This window comes from Onychostoma macrolepis, chromosome 02, assembly GCF_012432095.1.
Source record: "Onychostoma macrolepis isolate SWU-2019 chromosome 02, ASM1243209v1, whole genome shotgun sequence".
NCBI lineage: Eukaryota > Metazoa > Chordata > Actinopteri > Cypriniformes > Cyprinidae > Onychostoma > Onychostoma macrolepis.
In genome coordinates, this window is record NC_081156.1 from 22504245 (window position 1) to 22517192 (window position 12948).

Sequence of the window (12948 nt, forward strand, 5' to 3'; positions counted from 1 at the left end):
CAGTCCAGATCCTGCTGAGGCTGATATGTCTCCTTCTGATGTCAGTTCCTCTATAAGAACAGTTATTTTCCCGGTATGATCTAAACGTACATTTCCGGTTACTCTGAGGGGTTGATGTGAAGATTTTCAAGCAACCGGCCCACTGCAGTTACAGTGACGTTGAAATGCTGCAGTATGCAGTGCAATTTTCCTAATTTCCCATCATTTCTGGCTGTAGAGCCAGTCAAATCTGATTCTCAAATATGTGAGTGAAATATTCCAACAGCTTTTTTATTTCAACAACTTTATTTCTGTGAAAATATGTGACACTCGATTTGGTGTCTGTGTCAGGAATTATAGTACAACTACAGTACACAACCAGATGGAAGACATTATAGCTTAAAATCTGTTATAAACGTCTTTTTATACATGACATTTGAATTAAATCATAATTGTCAGCTATTATGATGGGGAAATCCTGAATATCCATTCAAAACTTTATCATACAGTACAAAGTCCTTTGGTGCAAAACACTGTAATAAAATTAAAAAAAGAGGTTCTGTGAAGATTATAATGCAATATACCTTCACTTAAATGTATGAAAAACACCCCTTGGGTTAGGAATGGCACTGGCATGTCAGTTTATGCTACACATTTTGGTTTGGATTTCTTTCATATACAGTGTGTATATATACTAAATCAAAACAAGTATAGCATATTCTATTCAAAATCTGCCTTTTGTAAAATGATACAAAATACAATTACACAGCATACAATCTACAGCATAGAGTGGCTTTTCTGATATGAAGAGCTATTCCAATCTGGTTTGATTCAATTCCCATATGTTTTGGATTTTAATATAACATTTTGTAGTTTTTGTCAAGTGATTATTAATACACAGCTACTCTCCTTTTCAATGACCTCTTCTGTCTGCCCACTGCTCCCACTGGCCGGATCTTAATTTCTGCAAAGTCGAGAGACTGGAGGTGCCCCTTCCATGGCTCCCAGTTTACTCCCTGAAAGACACAATCAGAAAAGTATTAAGATTATTTTACTAACATTCAGGTACTCGTTCATTGTATCATTGGGCAGCCTCTCTGAAAAATAAAATAAAATAAAATAAAATTCATACTGGGTGGTAATTATTCTGCCCATGTTTGACAGTTTTTCAGAAATGCTTCAAAATGTTCAAAAGTTTTAGAAATGTTTTTGATAGAAGTCTCATAGAAGTCTCATTTAATCAAAAATAACAGTAAAAACAATAATAGTATTTAAAATTAAAATAAACGTTCTCTATTTAGAATTTTAAAATATAATGAATTCCTGTTTCAGCAGTCAATACTCCAGTGTTCAGTGTCACAATACCCTTTAGAAATCATTCTAATATGATGTTCTGATGCTTAAGAAATATTTCTCATTATAATCAATGTTGAAAACAGTGTGGAAACCATGCTACTTTTTTTCAGGATTCTTTGATTAATAGAAAGTTTGGTCCCACTTTATATTAGGTGGTCTTAACTACTATGTACTTACATTTAAATTAATCATTTGATACAATGCACTTATTGTGTACATACATGTGTTTACATTGTACTTATATTTTTAAAATACCTATATGTAATTACATCTGTAATTAATTTCTGTAATTACATTTAGAATTACATTGTTGACCCATCCCTTTCACCTTAACCCACCCTTAAACCTACCCATACCACCAAACCTGTCCCTAACCTTAACTGTATCCCACCTCAATAGCAGCAAAAGTGTTTTGCAATACAATATGAACACAATAAGTACATTGTACTTATTTTTTGATGTAAGTACATAGTAGTTAAGGCCACCCAATATAAAGTGGGACCGAAAGTTTAAAAGAACAACATTTGTTTAAAATAGAAATCTTTTGTAACATTACAAATGTATTAAATGTCACTTTTGAACAATTTAATGCATCCTTGCTGGATTAAAGTATTTATAGTACAGTATAAAAGTATCGATTTACATCTGGCTGAATAGTAGTGCATGTTTGGGTCATTTGTAATTATATATATTTTTTAAAAATCAAACTAAATTGCCAAAGTTAACACTGAAATAAAGCATGGACAAAAAAAAAAAAAAAAAGTTTGCAGCCCCTAACACCTAAGTTCAGTCTGATGTTTAGAAATAAATAAATAAATAAACATTTCCTATACTTTGTGGCCTAAAATGTTGTTTTCCTTCCTCTGTGAAAAACATTCAGTATACACCTGTTAGCCTCACAGAAATAAAGGCTCTAATGGGAACATAAATCTCCAACCAACTTGAAAATATCGTCTTATTTGTGAACTTATGAAATCTGATAGATCCAGGACACTGCTTTTCTTTTGAATTATTGGGCTATTTCTTGTAAGTGGTTCGGTTTTCAATCCTCCCTTCAGTGTTGTAACTTGAGAGCTCCCTCTGCTGGTTATTACATCTCAATACTGCAGAATCTATGGCAAATAATGCACCAAAACAGATGCCCCATTTTTTCAAAACTTCACTCTGCTTCACAACAAAATCCTCATAACTCACCATACTGTGTCTGCTGTCCCCAAATCTGCCGTTCAGATTGGCCAGGTGGCAGTTCTTGTACCACCAGGCACCTTGGTGAGTCAGAGCACAGTTACCAAGCGCAATGTCATTGTCTGAATCCACCGTGGAGAAAGACCCTCCCTGGTGGTAGGTCATGGCATCACCTGTGCACAATGTGTTGTTAATAACATCATATAACTTAGCTGGCATAATCAGGTTACATAATTCAACTCACCAGCATTTCCCTTGTAGTTGCCAATGGTAAGTTTAAACTTCTGTTTGGATGGTGCTACTTTGAAGTTATCGTAGACAGCATATGTCCGCTCTGATCCCAAGCCCAGATCGAAACGCACTTCATATTGTGTAGGAGTATTAGTCAGTTCATGGATCTTCTCCAAGCCTGGTCAACAACAACAAAAAAAAAGCTCAAAATCAATATCTAGTTCGGTATGAAGCAAAGACATGGGTAAGTGAAAGGTTTCAATAAGCGTATAATGTGAAATCTTTATTAGATATACCGAGCCAAAATTCATCTGTCAGCTCTCCAAAGCCTTTCATATACTCTCTCCAGCGCCTCATGAAATCTATTTTGCCGGTGTTTCGTCTCTGGAACACCTGGAATTGATACATAGGATAAGTTGTTAGATACAACACTTGTAGTGTGTGTTGTAGATACAAAATGAATTGATAAAATCAAAACAGGAAGAATATTTAATAAATGAAACCTTGCATTTAATTAAGTCATATCTTAGTATTCAATAATCCGCAAGAAAAATTAGTAATAATAACGGCATACTCACAATCCAGCCGCCGCCATCAGTTGTCATGTCACAATACACCTGCATGGTTCTGCTACGGTTGTTGTTGACGTAAATTGTGTAGACGCCACTCTCCATGTTTCCATTCCTCATAATCTGAGTGCAGTCCATTGGGAACGGGTAGGCCTGGCTCACTAAAATATAATGGAAGTGCAATAAATATATGAGGGTTTTTTATTTCTATTAACTGTTATATATGTAATATTTGGTGAAAATGAGGCTTGGAGATGTGTTTATACACTAGGAGTCTCATAAATGTGTAAATGAAGGAATATAGTATTGAATATATTACCTGTGCTAAAGCTTGTCTCCACTACCCTACTCCTCTTTGTGCTCCTGTAGGCAATAAGGGTGACAATGTACTTTTTCCCCACTGCGAGGTCAGAAAGTGCAAATCTATTCTCCCGCGCAGTCACCATTTTTTCCACAGTCTAAAAAAATAAAGCAGAAAATCAGTGAAACAAAGAAAAACTCAGTTGGGACAAACAGACAAGTGTCTGTCAGATAGTAACAAATATAACAGATTTTAACAGATCTCACAAACTTTATGATAAAGTTCATTAGCTAATGCATTGGGTATCATATTATGGCATATTATCGTTTTGCAGCATTTTTTGCATGCATTACGGCATTCTTTTTTTTATATTATTAAAATAAAATACATTCACTGTGTAAGTGCCATATCTAACAAAGAACAATCATTTTTAAAGGATTTTTAATTTGTGTTTACTAAAATAAAATACATTTACAAAAGTTCAAAAGTTTGAGAGTAAGTTTGTTTTTGTTTTTTAAGAAATTTATACATTTATTCAGCAAGGATACATTAAATTGATTAAAAGTGACAGAGCAGACATTTATAATGTTGCAAAAAAAAAAAAATCAGTTTCAAATAAATGCTGTTCTTTTGAACTTTCTTTTCATCAAATAATCCTGAAATATTTATCAACACATATAATTTTTTCCACAAAAATATTTTAACTTTGATAAGAATAAGAAACTTTTTCTTGAGCACCAAATTAGCATATTAGAATGATTTCTCTAGGATCATATGACACTGAAGACTGAAGTAATGGCTGTTAAAAAAAAATTCATCAGAGGAATAAATTACATTTTAAAATATATTAAAACAGAAACACTTATTGTAAATTGTAATAATATTTCAGCATTACTGTTTTTACTGTATTTTTTTATTAAATGTAGTCTTAGTGAGTATAAGAGACTACATTTTTTAAAAATCATATATGAATAAAATTATATATTTTTACAATTTTGTTCATGTTTGTTCATAATACATTAATGTTAATTTATACAAATTGAAATGTTAAAATGTATTAAGGAACATTAATAAATGCCGTAAAAGTATTGTTTATCCTTAGTTCATGTTAGCTATTGCATGATCTGATCTTAACATCAACTTGTAAAGTGTTACCAGTAAACAGACACAGTATTGAATTGAACAGGTTTCAAAAGCTGTTAACATGTAGAGCAAACCTGCATGCTGCCATCCTCAGCCCTGTAGGTCAGGATGTAGCCATCAATATTAGCCTGAGGAGCTTTCCATGTTATAGTGGAGGTTTGAGTCTGGACATCAATGGCTTTGAGATTCTTTGGCGCATCAATCTCTGTGGATCAACAAATAGCACTCAGTTAAATGAAGTCAACATCTGAACTGTGTGTCTGGGAAAGATCATGAGAATACAGCTCATTCTTAATGAGCTCTTAATAGATGAGAAATGTCTCTCTTTATAACTATGAGCATTAGCATTCCAGTTACTGCTGAAAACTGATGGATTCTTCCTATTTAAGCTTTATGTTCAGAATTAATTAACTTATCACTATTGCTGAGACAAGACCTTAGCGAAGACCTTCGACATGCTTCATTTGACATTTTTAGGCAGAAGAAGAAAGCACGGGCGCAGAGCCACGCAGCCAGCTTGAATCAGATAACCTGTTTCAGCCTCAGTTGTGGCTTTTCTGCTTGAGCGAGGGCCTTTCACAGCCCAGACGTAGACTGTGTAGAGAACTCCAGGCTTCAGAGCAGTGAACCTGTAGGAGGTGCTGTCAGCTCCTACTCGAACCTCCTGACTGGAGCCATCTATAGAGCTGTAGCTCAGCATGTAGCCATCAATGTCGGCCTGCACCTTGTCCCACATCACCAACGCTGAGTCCTCTGTCACCTCTCGGGTTAAGAGGTTAGTAGGAGCGTCGATATCTAGAAAGCCATTTGTATAACAGTGTTAATTCTTCAAGGAATTCTACTTCTGTTGGTTTGTTTGTTGTAGAAATGAGACATGAATTGGTTTTGTTGAGTGAAGTACTTAAGAAGGAAACAAAGCTATTCTAGAGGCATGTTTTTTACTGCCAATGACTTTAGGACTTAAGCTAGTGAACTTGTAGGGGGCTCTGTTGGTTTCTTCTTATATGCTCAGAGCCAAAAACACAACCATAACCATTGATGTCTTTCACTTCTTTTGGTCTAAAGGTTAGTAGGAGTATGGATTTCTAAATTAACAGTTGACACATTCGATTAAAGGTGAAGCATGTCATTTCTTTACCACTAGTGGCACTAAAGAGAATAGCAAAAATAATTACTGTTTTCAAGCAGGTTTCCCAAACACTTTCCTTTTGGGCTGTCACGATCCCTTGATTTGAGTACTCGATTTTTAAAAATACTTGATTGTATTTTGCCTGTGTCAAGTAACCGGCATAACTATCTGTAAAGTGTAAAAACAATCATCGGGCCGTTGGTGCATTCATAATGTACAGGTGCATCTCAATAAATTAGAATGTCGTGGAAAAGTTCATTTATTTCAGTAATTCAACTCAAATTGTGAAACTCGTGTATTAAATAAATTCAATGCACACAGACTGAAGTAGTTTAGGTCTTTGGTTCTTTTAATTGTGATGATTTTGGCTCACATTTAACAAAAACCCACCAATTCACTATCTCAACAAATTAGAATACTTCATAAGACCAATAATAAAAAAAAACATTTTTAGTGAATTGTTGACCTTCTGGAAAGTATGTTCATTTAATGTATATGTACTCAATACTTGGTAGGGGCTCCTTTTGCTTTAATTACTGCCTCAATTCGTCGTGGCATGGATGTGATCAGTTGTTGGCACTGCTGAGGTGGTATGGAAGCCCAGGTTTCTTTGACAGTGGCCTTCAGCTCATCTGTATTTTTTGGTCTCGTTTCTCATTTTCCTCTTGACAATACCCCATAGATTCTCTATGGGGTTCAGGTCTGGTGAGTTTGCTGGCCAGTCAAGCACACCAACACCATGGTCATTTAACCAACTTTTGGTGCTTTTGGCAGTGTGGGCAGGTGCCAAATCCTGCTGGAAAATGAAATCAGCATCTTTAAAAAGCTGGTCAGCAGAAGGAAGCATGAAATGCTCCAAAATGTCTTGGTAAATGGGTGCAGTGACTTTCGTTTTCAAAAAACACAATGGACCAACACCAGCAGATGACATTGCACCCCAAATCATCACAGACTGTGGAAACTTAACACTGGACTTCAAGAAACTTGGGCTATGAGCTTCTCCACCCTTCCTCCAGACTCTAGGATCTTGGTTTCCAAATGAAATACAAAACTTGCTCTCATCTGAAAAGAGGACTTTGGACCACTGGGCAACAGTCCAGTTCTTCTTCTCCTTAGCCCAGGTAAGATGCCTCTGACGTTGTCTGTGGTTCAGGAGTGGCTTAACAAGAGGAATACGACAACTGTAGCCAAATTCCTTGACACGTCTGTGTGTGGTGGCTCTTGATGCCTTGACCCCAGCCTCAGTCCATTCCTTGTGAAGTTCACCCAAATTCTTGAATCGATTTTGCTTGACAATCCTCATAAGGCTGCGGTTCTCTCGGTTGGTTGTGCATCTTTTTCTTCCACACTTATTCCTTCCACTCAACTTTCTGTTAACATGCTTGGATACAGCACTATGTGAAAAGCCAGCTTCTTTGGCAATGAATGTTTGTGGCTTACCCTCCTTGTGAAGGGTGTCAATGATTGTCTTCTGGACAACTGTCAGATCAGCAGTCTTCCCCATGATTGTATAGCCTAGTGAACCAAACTGAGAGACCATTTTGAAGGCTCAGGAAACCTTTGCAGGTGTTTTGAGTTGATTAGCTGATTGGCATGTCACCATATTCTAATTTATTGAGATAGTGAATTGGTGGGTTTTTGTTAAATGTGAGCCAAAATCATCACAATTAAAAGAACCAAAGACTTAAACTACTTCAGTCTGTGTGCACTGAATTTATTTAATACACGAGTTTCACAATTTGAGTTGAATTACGGAAATAAATGAACTTTTCCACGACATTCTAATTTATTGAGACGCACCTGTATATTTAACAATGCAAATGGAAACGATGCAGCCTGTTTTACAGAATACGTAAGTTTGTTGCACATAACCTACATTGACGTTTAACTAGAATGACAGGAAGAAGAACTAAGACCAATCAATGGTGGAAAACCATGGTATATGAGAAAGTATTTTAACATTAAAAAAATGACATGCTTTGCTTTTAATGCACATTTCTACATTAAAGCCATGCACAGGACAGTTTATCTGTAGAAAGAAACCTAAGGCTTCATGCCATAAGCCTTATTTCTGCAAATAGATAAACTTTTAAAAACAGAGAACTTTGTGTTAGTTTGCATGAGTCGACTTGGAAAACACGATTCAAAAACCTGTTTCTGCTTCTGTCGAGCTCTTTTTGCTAGAGCGAGGGCCTTTGATGGCCCACACATAGACTGTGTAGAGAACTCCAGGCTTCAGAGCAGTGAACCTGTAGGAGGTGCTGTCAGCTCCTACTCGAACCTCCTGACTGGAGCCATCTATAGAGCTGTAGCTCAGCATGTAGCCATCAATGTCGGCCTGCACCTTGTCCCACGTCACCAACGCCGAGTCCTCTGTCACCTCTCGGGTTAAGAGGTTAGTAGGAGCGTCTATATCTAGAAAGCCATTTGTATAACAGTGTTAATTTTTCAAGGAATTCTACTTCTGTTGGTCTGCTTCAGTTATTTTTTCATTTTCTGAGGTTTAACACAAGATAAAGAGTCGACCAGTAAAGTTGTAGAAATGAGACATGAATAGGTTTTGTTGAGTGAAGTACTTAAGAAGAAAAGAAAGCTATTCTAGAGGCATGTTTTCAACTGCCAATGACTTTAGGACTTAAGCTAGTGAACTTGTAGGGGGCGCTGTTGATTTTTTCTTATATGCTCAGAGCCAAAAACACAACCATAACCATTGATGTCTTTCACTTCTTTTGGTCTAAAGGTTAGTAGGAGTATGGATTTCTAAATTAACAGTTGACACATTCGATTAAAGGTGAAGCATGTCATTTCTTTACCACTAGTGGCATTAAAGAGAATAGCAAAAATAATTACTGTTTTCAAGCAGGTTTCCCAAACACTTTCCTTTAGGGCTGTCACGATTCCTTGATTTAATTTGAGTACTTGATTTTTAAAAAATACTTGATTGTATTTTGCCTGTGTCAAGTAACCGGCATAACTATCACGTGGTAAAGTGTAAAAACAATCGTCGGGCCATTGGTGCATTCATAATGTATTTTAACAGTTTTGTTCAAAAAAAACATATGATTACTTGCTTTTGATACTTTATTTGAACCAATTGTTACTGCCACATTGCTATTATATACTGTATGTATTTTAAGTAATTTTAAAGGCTATTGTTCATTTAGGTCTATTTTATTACTACAAAAAAAATCTGATTACTCGATTAATCATCAGAATATTCGTCCGATTACCAAAATAATCGTTAGTGACAGCCCTACTTTCCTTGTTGGCCAAACTGGTAGTCTTAGAATTTGAATGGGCTTAATACAAACTGACAGCGATATGGACTTGTAAGGTAATCAGCTAACCTTCCTAGTTATTTTTATTGCTGCCGTTTTATTCAATTTTAATATGTGAATGTTAGTGAGAAGAAAAAACCTTTAGATATCAATCTAAACATTGGTTATGCTCATCTTTGGTCTTCGTTTAAAGGCATCTTGAGTAAAACTCTATATTTAACAACGCAAATGGAAATGATGCAGCCTGTTTTTCAGAATACGTAAGTTTGCTAGAACACGTAACCTACATTGACGTTTAACTGGAATGACAGGAAGAAGAACTAAGACAAATCAATCTATGGTGGACAATCATGGTATATGAGAAAGTATTTTAACATTAAAAAAAAATGACACACTTCACTTTTAATGCACATTTCTACATTAAAGCCATGCACAGGACAGTTTATCTGTAGAAAGAAACCTAAGGCTTCATGCCACAAAGCCTTATTTCTGCAAACAGATAAACTGTTCAAAACAGAGAACTTTGTGTTAGTTTGCATGAGTCGACTGGGAAGACACGATTCAAAAACCTGTTTCTGCTTCTGTCGAGCTCTTTTTGCTAGAGCGAGGGCCCTTGATGGCCCACACATAGACTGTGTAGAGAACTCCAGGCTTCAGAGCAGTGAACCTGTAGGAGGTGCTGTCAGCTCCTACTCGAACCTCCTGACTGGAGCCATCTATAGAGCTGTAGCTCAGCATGTAGCCATCAATGTCAGCCTGCACCTTGTCCCACGTCACCAACGCCGAGTCCTCTGTCACCTCCCTGGTCATGAGGTTAGTAGGAGCGTCTATATCTAAAAAGACATTTGTACAACAGGTTAATACACAACATTGCTGCATTTCAGTCATGCAGATATAGAAAGTGCAGCAGAGGAGATGTAAGAAGATGCATGTCCATGTAAAGGAATGCATTACTGAACCATGAAGGTATACAGTTTATCCTTTTCATACTGATACAATTAGCTATAAATCCAGGATGCAGATAGTAAATCCTATTATTTCCCATCACAGTTTGACTTCATTTCCCTCCTGGATCAATAAAGTCTTTAATCTTATCTGATGTTGTTTGCTTCATCAAAAAGTTGAGCGAAAATTAATGGCTTTAATTAATGTAAATTTGGAAATGTTCTATACTTATGAAAAGTGCAATTTTCTCAAATTAGTGTTCAACTTGATTAATGCTGCCAGCAGGTTCTGTTGTAATGTTGCAATTCATCACAACACCACAGAGACAGAGAAGGAAACAACACACCATGCTGTAGAATAGTATTCTTAAATACCATGTCTTATATGAATATTTACGGAATTTAAAAAAAATATAGAGTATCAAAACTATGAAGAAAAAGCACTGATTTTGTGTTTTGCATGAGCCAAATTAATTACAGGTCAATCAATGCTGGTTATGAAATGTAGCAGTATTTGAATTAATATGTATTTCTAATATTTCCCATTTCTATGCTGTTATTGTTTTGTTGTAATTTCAGGAACCTCCTATCCGCATTGTTTACATGTGAACTCATCTTGTTCCTGATGTTCCTGATATTCTTGATGATTGCAGGGGTCTGCATATAAGGCCACCCTGACCAAAATCAAAAGATGGTAACACGGAATATTCTGACATCTTTCACAAACATTTTTTAAAAGTTATATAAATGTTAGGACAAAATGTTCTTTAAGTAATGTTTAAGGAAAGTTCTTATAACATTAATATTTGATATACATTCTCATAATGTTGAAGGAAAATGTTCTTAGAACAACATTCTTAGAATGTCCTTATGATATTTGTACTGGATATTTGAACATTCTTAGAATATTAAAATTAAACATTTGAAAAATGTTTTATTTGGTTGAAAATGAAGTTAGTAGAATGTTGTAAGAAACATTTTTGTAACCTTTAAATTACGTTAATCACAAGAAAACATTTGAACATTCTTAGAATACTAAAAATAAATGGTCAGATAATGTTTTGTTTTGGTTGAAAATAAAGTTAGAATGTTGTAAGAAACATTTTTGCAACTTTTAAATTACCTTATAATCGCGACAAGAAAACTTGACATTGTAACATTTTTTAGAATATTAAAAATAAATGTTCAAATAATGTTTTATTTTGGATGAAAATAAAGTTAGCAGAACATTGTAAGAAACATTTTAACCTTTAAATCATGTTATATGTCTCTATGCTACACTATATAAAGAAAACTGGTCATTTCAATGTTTTAGAAACATTTCAAAATAATGTTCCCACAACATTTTTATAACCTAAATGTGTTACCTGGGATGACAGAAGTTCATATGATTGACACTTTCCATGTAACCTAAAGATTTACAATCAGTAATACAAACACAAAACATGATAAAAAAGGGTAAAAGGACCATTTTGTTAAGACAGTGCAGATCAACATTTGCACAGATATTAGAGCAAACATGAGTGATGGGTGAATTATTGAGCAATCAGCAGAGATGCTAATTCCCTAATATGAAATATTAACATAAAATCTGCATTACTGCATTACATGTTAACGTGCCTGAGGCTAATTAAGCCAGTAGCAAATATTATACAGCACTGTTATTTGTAAGTTTAGGCACCAGCTACTGTAAGCAACATGATTAGGTTTCTTACAAAAAACATTCATTTGTTTAAAGGTTCCAGTAAGCAAAGCCTCAAAGGTAGATATTCCAATCATTCATGCAGTTTGTTAAAGGCTGCATTAGTAACAATGTAAATAGAAAATACACAATGTGGCTCACACTACAGTGCACAGATTTCTTCTATAATGCTCTTTAGACGCTGTAATGTGGACTGTGATAAATGGTTATGGAAACACATGGGTACATTTGTTATATATCCAAGTGCTTCTGTTTGGGTTGTGTTTCCTGACTCTGACTGTCAGCTGGTAATGCACTTAGACCATCTGCTTTACTGTCTACAGCAGCACCCACTGGAGAAATACCTCTAGTTTTCTTAAACATGAATTGCTATGAAGGAGTCGTCATATTAAAGGGATGGCGGTTTAAAAGAGCTTAAAAGAGATTTGTTAATAATGGTTCATCTTATGGAGAATGGAAAATACTAGAAGATTATGGCTACATAATACGCTGTTGACAACTGGTGCTGGAGCTGGTGCTTGCAACACCACGGTCATGGTCTAATTCTCAGATAACACAAAATGCATACCATGCATCTGCCAAATGCACAAATGTAGATGTTTTTTGCAAGGAATGCATGCAAAAGCCTTGTTGGAGAGACAAAATCTCTGTCAAAAGAAATAAAATAAAGTACGGAAATGACTGCTTAGGTGCACAAGAAAACAATGAACATATGAGAATGCCACTGTTCCATTCACTGCACAGCTCAAGAGATCAAAGCATAGTGGCAAGATCCCTTGCGGGAACGCTTGAGACGAGGAAATAAAAACAGTGAGGGTAAAGCCCCACATCCTCACCCAGAAGGTGAACAGCTTACCCGTCTCTGCTTCGGTCATGCTCTTCCTACTGGAACGAGAGCCCTTGTAGGCCCAGAGGAAAACTGTGTACAGGACTCCTGGTTTCAGAGAGGTCAGCTGGTAAGAAGTAGCATCAGCGGCCACTTTAATTTCTCGGCTAGTGCCCTCTGCAGAGCTGTAAGTCAGCATGTAGCCATCGATCTCAGCACGAACACCATCCCACGTCACGGTTGCAGAGTTCTCTGTCACCTCCCTGGTTGCCAGATTGGTTGGGGAATCGATGTCTGTTGGAAAA

At 36.0% G+C, this 12948-nt stretch overlaps 1 protein-coding gene across 3 annotated transcripts in view; it reads right to left on the minus strand.

Moving 5' to 3' along the window:
• Positions 1 to 273: 273 nt before the first annotated feature.
• tnn (tenascin N) overlaps positions 274 to 12948 on the minus strand; it is a 38673-nt gene continuing 25998 nt past the window's right edge. For 2 of the 3 annotated variants that reach the window (XM_058746631.1, XM_058746627.1), the window contains 11 exons: positions 12674 to 12937; positions 9741 to 10004; positions 8045 to 8308; positions 5296 to 5559; positions 4839 to 4969; positions 3640 to 3778; positions 3330 to 3481; positions 3048 to 3144; positions 2765 to 2929; positions 2530 to 2693; positions 274 to 995 (listed from right to left, as the gene is read on the minus strand). In XM_058746631.1, coding sequence (XP_058602614.1) covers positions 870 to 995; positions 2530 to 2693; positions 2765 to 2929; positions 3048 to 3144; positions 3330 to 3481; positions 3640 to 3778; positions 4839 to 4969; positions 5296 to 5559; positions 8045 to 8308; positions 9741 to 10004; positions 12674 to 12937 — 2030 coding nt within the window. In that variant the 3' untranslated portion in view covers positions 274 to 869. The remainder of the gene's footprint in view (positions 996 to 2529; positions 2694 to 2764; positions 2930 to 3047; positions 3145 to 3329; positions 3482 to 3639; positions 3779 to 4838; positions 4970 to 5295; positions 5560 to 8044; positions 8309 to 9740; positions 10005 to 12673; positions 12938 to 12948) is intronic. The other variant, XM_058746639.1, reaches the window with a different exon arrangement.